This window comes from Ahaetulla prasina, chromosome 4, assembly GCF_028640845.1.
Source record: "Ahaetulla prasina isolate Xishuangbanna chromosome 4, ASM2864084v1, whole genome shotgun sequence".
NCBI lineage: Eukaryota > Metazoa > Chordata > Lepidosauria > Squamata > Colubridae > Ahaetulla > Ahaetulla prasina.
In genome coordinates, this window is record NC_080542.1 from 92,525,369 (window position 1) to 92,541,591 (window position 16,223).

At 35.8% G+C, this 16,223-nt stretch overlaps 1 protein-coding gene across 9 annotated transcripts in view; it reads left to right on the forward strand.

The window, feature by feature from the left end:
* Positions 1–16,223, forward strand: part of GADL1 (glutamate decarboxylase like 1) — a 126,109-nt gene that overhangs the window by 82,716 nt on the left and 27,170 nt on the right. For 6 of the 9 annotated variants that reach the window (XM_058181191.1, XM_058181190.1, XM_058181194.1 and 3 more), the window contains one exon: positions 12,760–12,849. The exons of 1 other annotated variant lie outside the window; for it this stretch is intronic. In XM_058181191.1, coding sequence (XP_058037174.1) covers positions 12,760–12,849 — 90 coding nt within the window. Of the gene's footprint in view, positions 1–26; positions 106–12,759; positions 12,850–16,223 lie in introns of those variants that run through there. 2 more of the 9 variants (XR_009154926.1, XM_058181196.1) reach the window with 2 other exon arrangements.

Below are 16,223 nucleotides of genomic sequence, written 5' to 3' on the forward strand. Positions count from 1 at the left end.
CTTTCCAAAATTGATGTACCTTCTAGCTTGAATTCAGCTTGATCAGAATTGCTATCCAACACATCAGGGATCAGATTGGGAAAGCTGCTATAATGTGAAGAGTGGGTAAGGCAGGGGTGGGTTTTACTTACCTTTGCTACTGGTTTGCTTGCTTCTGCACATGCGCAGATTATATTTGATGACGTCCGGGTCGGTGGGCAGAGCCTCCCACCTCCGCTGCTACCGGCACACCTGAACAGGGGTGAACCGGTAGCAACCCACCACTGGGGTAAGGGGATATTAAAAACAAACAAACAGGAATGTAATCCTTTTTTAAAAAATCAATTTTTACTGATTCCCCCCCCACACACATTGTTTATGAACAGAGTATTGGCCATATATACACATAAGGTGTATATCTTATACTCCTTAACTTAACATATCCAAATACATATTACTCAATTACAATTTCTGCCAAAATATTCTTTTATTATATTTTAATTACAGTCTTAATGCTTCTATGCTCATTTATATAAACCACAACTTTTTTCGCCCTCAAGTTATGTTTTTCTGCATTTTTACTAACATATATTCTCTTTTATTGTTTTTTAGCTAATTAAATTTTTTTCTGATGTATTCAAACGTGTTTGGGATTGTCTTTCTTCCATTTCATCTTTTCCATTTTACAGCAATCTTTCTTCCCTTTCTTATCCTCTCCTCTCCTTCTTTTAACCTTTCTACTTTCTTCTCTCCTCTCCTACTCCTTCTCTACATCCCCTTCCTTTCCCCCTCCTCCATTCTTCCCTCCACTCTAACCTTCTCTTCTACTCTTATTTCCTCTCCCTTTCTTCCCCTCCTCTCCTCTCCCTTTCTTCTTTCTTTCTCTCTGTCTCTCCTTCTCCCTTTCTTCCAACTCTCTCCTCCTTCTGATCTCTCTCTATTGCTGTATTCATTTTGATTTCAATATTTTCTGCTATGGTGTCCAGACAACCCTGGTTTTCCCATTTATTGAGTCTATTTCTCAGAATACCCCTCATATATTTTATTTATTAACATTTTCATCTTGTTCTATTTTTGCTTTACAACCCTTTAATAAGTACAACCTTCCATCTCTTATTTTCTTTAAATTCTTATTTCCAGTTCAACAATAATTATTTTTCTCTTTCATTAAGATACATCATTTACTAACATTTCAATTTTATTCCATTTTATATCTCATTTTCAATTATTTTCACCTATAAACTATTCTATCTTTCACATTTTATCTGCTGGACTGTTTCTCTTAAACAATATATTTCTTCCTTTTTTATTTCTTTTCAATTTGTATCTTAATTTCAATTAATTTCTTTATTCTTTTCTATATTTAAATTTTATTTCTTCACCATCCACTATAAGTCTTTCCAATTCCATGCATCCTCAAACAATAAAACATATACCCCATTGTATCTTTCACATTTCATCTACCTCCTTTACAATAATCTATATATTTCTTCTAATTTACTTCTTACATACACTTTCTACATCTATTTCATTTTTTGCTATTCATTTTTCTTCCCCTTTTAACCATTTTCCTTCAGACTCTCCAAACTTCCATTTTTTAATATTTTCCTTCCTTTCTCCCATTCTCTTGTCTTTTTCTTCTCTTTCTTTCTTCTCTTTCCACATCCTTTCTCTACTTTTTGCTCTTTTGATTTTCCCCATTTCCTCCTCTTCTCTTCTTCCTTGAGAGATACTCTCCCGTATCTAATTTAACTCTCCCTGTTAATCCCAGTGTAATCATTTATTTTTTCCACTCTTTTAATTTTCCCCCTCAATCTTTTCCCATTGCCTTTTTTCCTCTTCTTTTTAAAAATATACTTTCCCCTATCCATTTTTTTTACTGTCAATTCCAGTATAATCATCCATGTTTGTCTTCATCTATATAATTGTCTTCAATCATTTCCTTTTCAGCATTGTATTCTTGTTCCTTTTCTTCTCCCTCATAGTTATTTTTTTACATTTTAACCACTCTTCTGCTTCCTTGTTTCCCTTAAAATATTCTTGCACCATTTGAAGCATTTCTCTTAGTTCCTCATACTCATCCTCCCAACTCTCCATGTTCTCAATTTAAGGAGAAAAGATTTTCAAGTTTATTATTTTAACTTATATATAGTTCAAATTCAAGTCCATGTAATGTCCCTTTTTTCTTTTCTTTTTTATTTCCAGAAAATATCCAACTCAGATGTTCCTTTAAACTGTTTCAATTGAAGTCTTTGTTCCATTCCCTTTTTGTTGTTGTTTCCACTCCCTTTTTTTAAAATGGTGCCTGCAGCTGTTTAAACAGATTCTCCTTCTGACTTTCCCTCATTAGTCTAAATGATGCAATACTTTCTTTCCTCCAGCAGATATCTCTCTCCAATTCACAAGTTCCTTGGCAACAAAATGTCACTTGTTAATCCACAAAGATAATTACTTCCTGTTCCTCAATCCTCTTCTTTTTATTATTTTTAATTTCTTACAAATCCAATTTTAAATCCAGATGGAAAGTTTGCCTTTTAGGGCTTTAATCTCAAAATTCCTCTTTGCTTTTTGTTTCTTTCACTTTATATTTCCACGTGCCAATTAGCCGCTAATTTCAAGTTGAAAACTCCTTTTAAGCTTTGAAAAATTTTCTTCTTACCTGTGAGTTGGCCAATCACTCACCTGGTAATAATACTCCATTTAATCACCGCTCCTGCTCAAGTCTTTTTGTGTGGCCGCCCCAGCTTTTGATAGCTCCTAATAGCTTTCTTCCCTTGCCATTGGGTTGGAGGCTAATGCCGGCGCTCCAGGGAATTTGCAACTTCCCTGTTCGCACCGTTCTGTGCCTCCCTTCTTCGCTGTCTCTACAAGACAGCTATGATCCATAGAGGACCCCAAACAGCTGGGATAGCGGCATTTTATCCAGAGCACCGGGATCCGCCATCCTGCCGCGACGCTAGTCACTCCCCCCGGAATGTAATCCTGAGATACGTAACAATAACATAATCACTTTATATTAAGTTCTTTATCAGACTACAGTTCTCTTAAACCAACTATAGCAGCTTCAGCTGTTCTCAAACATCTTAGCTAAGTATTTTAAAACCTCTTTTAATTGTGATAGTGAGCTTAGAACATATGAACATCTTTATGCTATCCTGTAGCATATTTGCCAAAAAAGGCTAATTCTACAATCTGTTTTATTTATTATGGACATTAAGTTGCTGTCATTAACATCAGATTTTGTTGTCTACTAAGCTAGATTTGGATTCTGTTCAAGCCTGAGAATAACACTTTGGAACAATGCCAAAAGAAAGGAAGTGTGCTTTATTTACAGAAGTTTGTGTTTCAGGCCATGAAAGAACTACATTAGGCTTGTATGGAACAGATCTCTAATGCTGTCCCATTATTCCTGAAAAATAATATCATATGTGGCTATAAAAAAAAGCTGTCAGCAAAGGATCAGTATTTCACCACTGATTATACAAAATGTCAACTTTCTTCATGGTATTTGACCCAACTGAATATGGGAGATGTTACATTCTGAACTATCTAATGTCCTCTGCGTTAGGTGAGGCTGGTCTGCATTATCCCCCAAATATCCAAAAGATGTGAGGAGCCATTCTTAATGACCTTTCCTAAAACCCTGTTTCTTGCAAGGTCAGCAAAGAGGAGATAAAATGCATGGGTTGTCACACCTCTATCTCTACACTTCAAAAACTTAACTTGCAGAAATAAAAAAGAAACGTGGAATCCTAGATAATATTTTGCCACTATTTTAAATTGGAGATTGGATGCAATTCTGAACAAGAAGCTAGAAATACACAACAGAACACCAGGCAATATAGACACTTAAAAAAAAATAAGTGAAAATTAGTTAGCATCCAGAGGAAAAGTAAAGGAAAACAATTGCATCTCTCTAGATAAGAGGACTTTAGAATAGAATAGAATTTTATTGGCCAAGTGTGATTGGACACACAAGGAATTTGTCTTGGTGCATATGCTCTCAGTGTACATAAAAGAAAAAATACGTTCATCAAGGTACAACATTTACAACACAATTGATGGTCAATATATCAATATAAATATAAATGTTGTATCTTGATGAAGGTATCTTTTCTTTTATGTACACTGAGAGCATATGCACCAAGACAAATTCCTTGTGTGTCCAATCACACTTGGCCAATAAAAAATTCTATTCTATTCTAAATCATAAGGACTTGGATTGCAGATTCTGGTAATTGCTGACTGGTTACCGCTAGGATTTTAATGGACTTCTTGTTTTAATTTCAAAGCAGTACTTCTACACAAAAAGTAAAAAAAAAGGCCCTCTGGTGTAAAAACAACAACCAATGAGAAAATTTCACAGAATAAGCAGAAATTAACAGAGAATTGATTGTCCAGAGTTCACTCATTCAAGGATAGAGTAGTGGTAGCAGAATCAACACATGTGACATAGTAACTGATACATTGAAGGAATAATAATGTGGTCTATAGTTTAGATACTTAGAACAGAATTAGAGGGTCAATTTAATACTTCTGTTTCAAGATACAGCCAGTCATTTTCAACATCAAAACTTGCTTGACAATGGAAGTTACATAATTGATACTCACACCAAATAGTTGCCATGGGAATCTTTTCACATTCATAAAGTGGCTATGTAGTTACGCAAAACATATCCACTTAATAGGGAGTAAGTAATTGAAATTGATCCTTCTTACCCCAACCACATACATACATAAGTACATATGTACATACATAATTCATACATACATGCATTCATTTCCCCAATTTCTGTCTCCTACTGCAGCTTTTTATTCTGGGCTTTGTAGGCAGAATTTCTCTTTTCAGCATGTCAGATTCCCATTTATTTTAAATTAAAAGGCTCTTTTAATTAAGTGAGGTGAACAGAGGGTCTTATGGATAACCAATATTTCAGATAACCAAATACCCATTCTTATTCTGGCATCCATCCCAAAACTTCTTGATTGTATGAAGTTTTCTGTAACTATGTCATGTCTCTCCTTCTTAGGGAAAAAATATGAAATAAAACCAAAAAGGAGGCAGTGGCATCTGTCAGTGATCATTTTGCAAATTTTATTAAATTAGGGTGCAATAAACCACAATCTATTAGATTTGTAAAAGATATCAACTTGGTTAATGCAGCACATGAAGACATAACCTAAACAAACTACTTTTAGTTTGGTTCTATGTGAGCCCTCTCTCTCCATTTTTATTAATTTAGTTACTCCATATTTCAAGTGACTTCCAGTGGGTTTACATTGTAACATCTACAAAATAAAACATAAAAGAAAAAAAAATTCCAAAACCCCCAACCTGGCATCTTTAAATAATGACAATAGCTCTTACATAATTCCAGCTTGACAGTCTTTTTAAATACAAGGAGAGAGGACACCATATTTTTTGCTTAGGTAGAAAACCTGGTAGCATTGCCCCGAAGAAAGAAGAGGAAAATGACTTGATTGTGTGAATTAGAAAAAAATATTTCCAGTTAATTTGTAATAGACACCCCCCCACCCATCTTTTTTAATCTCATGAGAGCTAATACTAAATTCAGTATTCTAGAAGATAAAGATTACTTTAGTCTGGATGTGCTGAAGAAAAAATTTAACTTCATTTTATTTCATCACAGCTAATGACAAACTGGCCATCTCTTCCTGCTTACAACAGGATTCTCCTTGATGATTAAATGTATTTAATATATTCTTTGAAAGAAGGAAGAAATGATGTTATGAATAGAGTTAGTGCCCTTTCATGAAAGACTTCAGCACAGCTAGTAGTTTCTATTCATTTGGGAGGAAGAATAGACTGTAATTGAAACAGCGTTCACTTTCAGAAAAATAGAAGAGTACACTCTAGCTAATTTTTTCTATCTCTTTCCTCATTTTCATTCTGATTTAACCTCATAAATACTGAGAACAAGTTATGCATGTATAGCAAGAATATGTGCCATAAAGACTTGTTAAAATTGTTTTGGATATTCTCTTTCTTCCCAGTTTGCATCTTTATATTTACCTGTAATTTCTTTTTCTTTTTTAATTTTTATTTTATTATATGAAATATGAAATACAAGAAAAGAAAAGAAGAAATTAATGTCAGGAAAGGGATCGGGAAAAGGAGGTGTGGAATACAAGGGGGAAGAGAAAAAGAAAGAAAAAGGAGCATTAATTTCAAACTCTTTCTAGCTCAGTACAAAATAAACACACTCCAGCCTCAACTTTTTGCTTTTACACACTAATCTATAACGAGCCATTTCTATAATACCAAATCTTTCTAATCAACAAAGCCAAGATCAAAGTTTCATTTTTTTTCTTCACAAGCACAAATTCCAGAAGTGATATCCAAATAGGAACATATTTTCCTCTTTAAATAAAGTAATCAAATTAACCATTCCTGCTTTATCTGCCTTGCTATAGAAATAATGTGTATTTCTATTTGCACCTAGTAATCTGTAATAAACTCACCTGTCAGAAGAAATGTCCAGCGGGGTTCAGTTCCAAGTGGGAAGAAAAACACTGGAAACATGGAGATTGCTTGGAAAGATGATTTTAATAGTGGACAGGGTCACATGGTTTGAGATCCTGGGCAAAAATAGTACATGGAGAGAGAGAGAGAGAGAGAGAGAGAGAGAGAGATATTTATACCCTCTCTTAGGTCCCGCCTTGGAGCTTCCTGTTCCTGTATTCTGAATGGTTGTCAGACTCCCATGGGGTCATGCAAGAGTAACTTTGTAGTGTCTTGAGTCCCAAGCTTGGTTGAATCTTACTAGCTGATGTAATCTCCCCAGGTGTCATGTGGTGAGTTCTGTTGCTAGATGGATAGAGGGCTAGTCCTATCATGTCCTGAGGGCCATGTCTTTTGTGTTGTAGATAAGCTGGCCCAGCCTTTGTCTTGTAGATAGGTTGGCACCAAAATATCTGCTGGGAAGGGGCACGGAGCTGAGGCTCTGAGTTTGTCTTTAGAAACATGTTTCTCCTTTAGGAAAAATATAATATTCTGCCTTTTTAATATTTCCTAGAATATTTCATTTTCCTAGGAAGGGGTGGGTGCTAACTTCCTACAATCTCCCCTTTTTGCTGAAATATGTGGGTGGAACACATGTTATTAGCAAAAGATTAAAAATTGATCAGATCAGGGAAACTTGATGGATGCTTTTAATTTTTCTGATGCAAAGGCATTGGTAGAGGCAGCAGAAAAGGATACCTTCAGTGGCTTTCAAAAGGTGGGCTTTCAACCAGGAAGGTCTAGCAGCCAGGGCGAAAGTTCTGGAAAGAAATTTATAGTATCCAATTTTCCATGTCAATTATTTTTAGAGGTTTGATATCACTTTCTGTGAGCTTCCAGTTAGGTTTCAAGCAAGCATAAACCCCAAAATTCTTCACAGCCATGGTTTTGCCTTTAAATAACTACAGGCTGCCCATTTAAAGGGTTGTTTCTTGAACCTGCCCTAGCTCTCACTTTGATGCCAAATTGAGTTTAGCCATTTTGCAATCCGGGCTATTTAGTATTTTTAAAATTACACACAATGAGCCCTGGGACTCCTACTCATGAGACCACCAGTGCAACATATCCTGCTGTACTGGGCAACTGGGTAGCATCATTTATGAGTCACAGTCAGGGCTTGGGTTTTGAAGATCTCTTTTCTGCTATCTCTTCAAGCGAGGGAATTGCCTGAGGGGGATGCCCCTTCTTCATGGAATTAACAGGGAGATATGACTGCTTGAGCCTTAATAATAATAATAATGAAGGGACAGGACAGGAATGGTAGACACTTTTGTGCTCTTATGCACGCCCCTTATAGTCCTCTTAGGAATGGGGTGAGGTCAATAGTAGACAGTTTTTGGTTGAAGATTTTGGGATTTTGAGTAGAGACTATGGAGTCAGGTAATGAGTTCCAAGCATTAACAACTCCGTTACAGAAGTCATATTTTCTGCAATCAAGTTTGAAGCGGTTGACATTTAGCTTGAATCTATTTTTTGCTCTTGTAATATTGCAATTGAAGCTGAAGTAGTCTTTTATAGGAAGGATATTGCAATAGATGATTTTGTGTGTTAAACACAGGTCATGTCGAAGTCGACGGAGTTGTAAGTTTTCTAATCCCAGGATTTCAAGTCTGTTGGTATAAGGTATTTTGTTGTTTTCGGAGGAGTGAAGAACTCTTCTAGTGAAATATTTCTGGACTCGTTCTATTGTATTTATGTCAGAGATGTGGTATGGGTTCCAGACGGATGAGCTGTATTCAAGAATAGGTCTGGCAAATGTTTGGTATGCTCTAGTTAGTAGTGTAGAGTTTTTATAAAAGAAGCTGCGTAAAATTAGGTTTACAACTCTTAGGGCCTTTTTTTGCTATGTAGTTGCAGTGGGCTTTGGCATTAAGATCATTTGATATGAGAACTCCAAGATCTTTGACAGGGTGGGGGTCGTCAGTTAGGTAATGTCCATCAAGTTTGTACTTGATGTTAGGGTTCTTTTTTCCAATATGTAAGACTGAGCATTTGCTGGTTGAGATTTGGAGTTGCCAAGTTTTAGACCAATCGGAAATTAAGTCGAGGTCTTCTTGAAGGGTAGAAGTATTATTAGTGGTATTAAACAGTTTGACATCGTCAGCAAAGAGAACACAATAACTTGAGATGAGGTCACAGAGATCATTTATGTATAGTATAAAGAGTGTTGGTCCAAGAACACTACCTTGGGGAACGCCACTTTTGACAGGAACAGGATTTGATATAGCGTTGCCAATTTTGACCACTTGTTGTCTGTTTGACAGGAAGGCATTTATCCAATTGTGAAGAGGTCCCAAAATGCCGTAGGATTTTAGTTTGAGGAGTAGTTTATCATGTACTACTGAATCAAAAGCTTTGCAAAAGTCTATGTAGATTGCATCTATTGCTTTTCCTTAGTGCCACAATGCAAAAAGGAGAAGTTTTGTGTGGAGGTAGGTGAAGGGGATGATTTCAGTCTAATTCTGAATGGGGTGTCTGTGTGTGTGTGCTTGTGTATGCAGCTACTTCTAAAATACAGGCAATACAGACATTCTGGACAAATTTCCCTTCCCCCACCAGACAGAAATCTAAAGTGTTCAGACCTTTCTGTGTCAACCACTCCCAAACGCCATCCCTACATTAATCCATTTAACTGATCAGTTACAATTGTGAATGAAGCAAAGAAAGAAAACCTTACAATGAATTTTCACCCTTCCCCCATAGTCTTTCCAGCTGTCTTCTGGGGATTGAAAAGAGTCTTTTAGACTTTACTTATCCATCTCAGAGTCCTTTCTTTCATGTGTTCCGGGTGGCAATAGGCTTGGCTTTGTGGTAAGGGTGGTCAGTCAGGCTTGGGAAGGTCTGCTCCATTTTGGTTGCTGTGATGACTTTCTAGTGGAGGGCTGGACCCAAACCCCAATTTCCTGGCAAATGAATGGAAGGTCTCCTTTGTAGCAGCATCTGGATCAGCGTTATCTGCTTCCACATGTTGCAGAGTTGACTGTGCAAGGCTGAAAGACATGAGAACAGGGTCCCCCCCACTTTGTGGGTGAGGAAGGGCACTGCAGGAGAATAAAAGATGGAGAGATAGAGTGGGATGGGTAGATGGCTTGCAGGCAGGGTTTAAGGAAGGGGAAAAAATCAGTACTTCAGTTATTAAACAGGCCAGTTATAATAAAATGGGGACATCACAGATGATGGGTAAAAATGGATTCACATTCTTCAGAAAAGGATGGACAGATATTTCCATCTCAGCAGAGAATTGGCATTCATTAAACATCACGAAAGAGCAATATTTAAAAAAACCTTTGCATTTATATACAGTAAATGTAAGAACATTTTTTTCTGTAAATTAACTTAAAACATTCCCTCATAACCTTGGGCTGTACAGAGAGTGAAGGAAAGAAAACATTGAACACATGTTTTTTCTTCACCCTGTTTTATGGGCGAGACAAAATCAGGATGAAGGCATTGTGTTCCTTTTTCTTTTTCTAGCAATTTTTTAAAAAAATTCTTTTGGATTGGAAACGTTTTACAGTTTCAATTACCTCAAGAGCATGCAAAGACTTGCACACACATATACATACAAAGACAAGGAAAAGAGAAAAGGAGAGGAAAAACAGAACTCTCAAGTTTTCACCTTGGTCATTTCCACCATAAATTTCAGTTAACTCAAAATGAGGGAAGGCATGATCTTAAACATACCATGTGGTTGCATGGAAGACAGAGAGGAAGAGAAAAATAAACTAATTTTTTTAAAAATATTTCCTAGAATATTTCATTTTCCTAGGAGAGGGGTGAGTGTTAACTTCCTACACACCATTTTTATTTACAAAGTTTATTATATTCTTTCAAATTCTTTGGTCTAAAAGAAAAGGGAGGGGGTCTTTTTTTTCCCTTTCACCCTCCTTTTTTCCTTCAAGTTACTAAACTTTTTTTAAAAGAAAAAAGAAAAAGGCATTTTTTTTAAGTCAAAACTTTCTAATACATCTTATTCTTTAACTTTAACATACAAGCTTTAAACTTCAGTACTGCATTTAGCTCCCTCCCTACAAACTACCTTTATAGAATAATTATTTTTTACTTTTATAATCATCCTTTTTAACATACAGAGTTTTTCTTTACTGATACATTATTTTCTTTTACTTTTTCTTAATACAGGTACTCTCAAATACATTTTCAATAACTTTTGCCTACTTTAAAAGTTGCTTATACATACATATATGTATGTATGTATGTAAAACAAATACATTTGCAAATTTTGGGTTAAATCTTTCTTTCAGTTGCATATATCAAGCAGAGAAAAATACATCCTGATTCCAGTTAATTCCTTAAATTTAGGTCACTCCTTCCAGCTTATCTTCGTGGAGTAAAATCTTTTTCTTCTCTGGAAGTATCTAAGACTTACAGTCCTTTCTTTTTATCATGAGATCCTCAACCTTGTTAATATCCTTAAAGAAAAAATCTCAAATTTGTCTATTTTCTCGAAGCTCTTCTTTCAATTGTGTTGAATGGTTTACATTTGAACCAAAATAGTGAGGATAAAAATGAAAATTAATATCCAGCTTTTCCAAAATAGCGATAAACTCGTCTGTGCTTTCATTTTCATTTTCAGCTACTTCTGAAATTGGCTCAGCAGTTTGGTAACATTCTCCACATGTTTGTATCTCAGAAGTACTTTAAGAGGATTTTTTTATCCTCAGAGAACAACTGATCCACAAATTGACGTATTTTATTTAGAGACCTTTCAAATTTATCTCTAATATTTTGTTCTACCATTTTGGCTTCCTTTTTTAATCAGAATCAGAAGATTTTATCCACCCACAACTGAGAAGATCAGGCTATTAGTTCTACAATAGTAAACTAAAATCACGGGTTTAATCTTTATCTTTCTCTGTCAGCTCCCCCCACCCCTTGGCCTGACTTCTTTATTTGGCTTGCCTTAGCAGCCTTCTTCCTTGTCCTTTAAGACAAAAAAAAAATCTCTAAAATGACGCAGATCTTTAAAAAGGTATAGCAAGCTGTTGCTAGAAAGGGTCTCTTTTAAATTAACAAGATAGAATAATAGTCTTTGAAGGTGATTAAGATAAGGAAGCTATAACTTAGTATTGATTTTGACTTCTCTTCAGCCCCCGAACAGATTGCAGACCCTCTCCCAGCTTTTGGCATGCAGACAGCTTTGGAGTTCAGCTCCATGCAGACAGCTTTGGAGTTCAGCTCCAAAAGCAATCTGCTGGCTTACAGCTTTATTGAAGGGTCCTGAGGAGAAGTTCTTCAACACACCCTGACTGAGTGGGTCATAAAAACTGATGAAATATCAGTCCTTTCAGTTCAAAGGCAGAAGAGCCACACTTTAGGGAAAATGTTGTGGTCCGTCAGCAGCCTAAGGAGCTGGCCATCAGGAAGTGAGATGCGGACTCCAGAGCCTCCAGGGACTGATAGTAGTGAGGCAGAGAAACAGGAGGAGCCTGTTCCTAATTCACGATGAGAAGAGCTGCCAGAAAGCAAGAACAGATCAAGCAGAGAGGAAAACTCAGGAGTAGGACCAAGAGATGATTGGCCTCTCCCATAAGGCTTAAAACAGACCAGCACTGGCATTTGGCCTTTGCCGGAAAACAACGTTGTAGTTGCGACTTCTGCTTTGTCTTCTGCTTTGTCTGCATCTTTGTTTTTGTGGCTTCTGGACTTTGCCAGGAAGGGCCTTTGGCAGTTTGCCTAATTGGACCAAGGTTTGTGAAATTATTGAGGAATTTGTGTTGGGAGGCATTTTGTTTTACTTTGAGTTGAACGACGCTGGGAAGTAATTCCCAGCTGTTTGAATAAAGTTAGTTTGCTTTTTTCATGAACTAAGTTTCTTACTACCTACTTGGGCCTGGGTCACAACAGAGAAATCCTTCAGAGATCTTTCTCCATACATGTGTTCAGTTAGCCATGTTTCCAGGAAGTCCACTTGTAATTTCTTAAAATAAGTCATCATATAATGCCGTAGAACTACATTCATGCTGAAAACGTAAGATACAAATTTAACAGATGCAAACTTTACTCAGGAATTATCAAATGGTTAATTATACAAACCATCATCATCTTACATAGAAATGTTGAATTAGATTAACAATCTTTAATGGAATTGATACCAAAACTTTTGTGTGCACTTTGTGTGTGTGTGAATTGAGGTAACATTGCTCTCTACCCATTAGGACTCTTACATTTGTATTAATTTAGTAGTCTGGTCAATTTTCTTTTTATATACTGAAGATTATTTTTCCTTACCTTTTCAGCCAGAATATGCAAATATTTGTTTCTGGTATATTCCACCTAGCCTGAGAAAGATGGAGAAAGGACATGAATTCTGGGAAAAGCTCAGTTGTGTGAGTACTATAGTTTGCTAAGAAATGTCTTTTTAATAACCCGATTCCTGTTTCTTTTTACACAGCAAACAACATTTTCACCAATGTTTTGTATTAGCATACTAGTACAACTATGTCTGATGAATATCTGCCTAGTAACCTTTAAGATATAGAAGAGAGACTTATTAGAGAAGATATTGGAAACGTGGTTGGTTTAGAGATTTATGCTCCTTTTATGGTTTGTCATAATAAAATTAAGCTCAGGTCTTGAAAATATTCACAGAATTAAGACCATCTAGGTCTTTTTTTTTTTTATTGAAAAAGTTTAAAAAAAAACAAAGACATTTTCCCCCCTTTTTTCCCCCCTCCCTTCCCCCCCCCCCAGCTTCCCGGGTCAATCACAAGGTATTGTTATCCATAAACCAAACATAGAATAAAATTTTCCCTTCCAATCCAATTAACCTCATCCAAAGCTTTTCATCTCCCAACCCCCTCCCCATTAGATAAAATAACTTTCTAATTATTCAAAGGCAATCTGATATTTCTTAATCTGATATCTGTTTTGTAGATAATCAATCCATTTTTTCCATTCAATTAAATATCTTTCCTGCGTATTGTCTTTTAAAAAAGACTTTAGCCATCTCAGCCAAATTAATGACTTTCAGTATCCATTCTTCTATTGTAGGTACCTCTTCTTTCTTCTTTCTTCCAATATTGTCCAATCAACAGTCTTGCTGCTGTAGACCATCTAGGTCTTAATTTGAGCTATAGATAAGAATTTACAGATTTTTTTTAAAACTTTACCGTGATCTCAGTTTAGGCAAGGCCGATTAAATTTCTCTATTCATATAATGGATGCAGACATTATGTCATTTTTTCCCCCACTTGCTATCAAAGCTTCTAACAGATGGCAGAGCCAAGAGAAGATGAACGACATTGTCTGCATCCACTTTCTGAACAGAGCATTCATTACCTGTTTTAGACATTTAACATTGTCCTTGGGACTCACTTAGCATTATTGGTGGATATTATGCCCAGGAAAATGTTTAGGAATAATTTCCGATGTCAGATAGCTTGCCTACAGTACAGAGAATATAGTAGTTCATGCTGCTCACAGAAACCTGTTTAACTCCTATATTTAATATTTGAAATATTGAGCAGTATTTAAGCAATAAAATTGGATTAGCTTTAGGAACATCCTACAACCTAATCTTAAACTGCGTCACACTGAGAGAGTGATTTAAAAAATGTTATAGCCAACATAAGCTAGGGATATGTAGGATATCTATTTAGTGTTTCATTTTTTACAAATACCATTAAAAAAAACTTACATTAATATGAATATTTTGCTACACTTTTTTCTAAAATGTGCTAAAATTTTGATAGCAAAATCTGTATACAGGCAAAAGGACACACTATTCCTTCATACAGTATATTTTCTACATTGTTTTCATAATATATGCATTTTTATAGAAATGGATTTCTGATGTACTTTTTATATTTGGCAAATGCTATAGCAAAATATAGGGAACTACAGATTTTGAATTATAATTGTCTGATTTACAAATAACAGGATAACAGAGTTGGAAAGGATCCTGGAGATCTTCTAGTCCAACTCCTCCTGCTCAAGTAAAAAATGCTAACCATTTGAAGCAAATGGTAGTCTTCTTAAAAACCTCCTTTGTTAGAACACCCACAATTTCTGGAGGCAAACTGTTCCACTGATTAATTGTTCTAACTGTCAGGAACTACAATAATAAGAGCCAAATAGGTTTCTGACCCTCTACCTTTTCTTTTCTTTCCAACACAATAACCAAACATTGTGATAAGTTTGGTAGCAGGAGACTGTACCATATGGAAAAAAGTCTTGAAAATACCAATTCTACAATGTTGATTTGTACTGATAAATATTTTTGTGTGTTATATATAGCATTTCTGGAATGTGGAACAGAATCTGATAGCTGAAACTCACATACTCAGATTTGCTATTCTTGTCTTAAAAAGTTCTACTACTCAAATAGAAATTTATTTATTTATTTTTATTTTATTTATTTATTTATTTGTCATAACAATATAACAATATATATATACAAGGATAAATAAAGGGTTATATAATATATGAACGTATATATGAGGAGAAACAAGGTACTAAAAACATATATATACATAGGGGAAGAAACAGTAGGACAGGAAAAGTAGGCACGTTGGTGCTCTTATGCACGCCCCTTAGAGTCCTCTTAGGAAAGTGGTGAGGTCAACCGTGGACAGTTTTTGAGTAAAGCCTTTGGGGTTATGAGAAGAAACCACAGAGTCAGGTAATGCATTCCAAGTATATACAATTCTGTTACAGAAATCGTGTTTTCTGCAATCTAAACTGGAGCGGTTGACATTGAGTTTAAATCTGTTAGTAGCTCTTGTGATATTGTTATTGAAACTAAAAAAGTCATTGACAGGAAGGACATTACAACGGATGATTTTATATGCTAAACCCAGATCTTGACGAAGGCGACGAAGTTCCAAGTTTTCTAGACCCAAGATATCAAGTCTGGTGGAATAAGGTATTTTATTAGTTACGGAGGAGTGGAGAATTCTTCTCGTAAAATACCTTTGGACACGCTCAACTGTGTTGATGTCAGATATATGGTATGGGTTCCAGACAGGAGAGCAGTAATCAAGAATTGGCCTAACAAATGTTTTATATGCTCTGGTCAGTAGCGTGGTGTTTTTTGAAAAGAAGCTACGTAAAATTAAGTTAACAACTCTTAAAGCCTTCTTAGCTATATAGTTGCAGTGGGCTTTGGAACTTAAATCGTTAGATATAAAAACTCCAAGGTCTTTGACATCTGCGAGGCAATGTCCATCAAGCATGTACTTTGTGATTGGGTTCTTTCTTCCAATATGCAAGACTGAGCATTTACTGGTTGAGATTTGTAGTTGCCAAATTTTAGACCAAGCAGTTAGATGATCAAGGTCCTTTTGAATTGTGGATGTATTGTCAGTGGTGTTGAAAAGTTTGACATCATCAGCAAAGAGAACACAGTTACTTGAGATATGATTACAAAGATCATTTATGTATATTATAAAGAGAGTAGGTCCAAGAACGCTGCCTTGAGGAACACCACTCTTGAAATGTCTGTCCAGGAAAGGATTACTGACTTAGCAAATTAAAACGAGGATTGTTGCATTGCTTAATTGTAGGGATGATACATTTATGATATTATACATTACTAATCACAGTAATCAATAATCACATAATTTTTAATGCATGTGCTAATGACTAGAATAGGCAGTCCTCTTTGGAATGTTAAGCTTCTTACCAAAAAGACCTTGAGGGATATCCCAGTCAAAAATGACACTTAGTAGAAGACAAAATGATGAGGGTGCTCCCTATTACC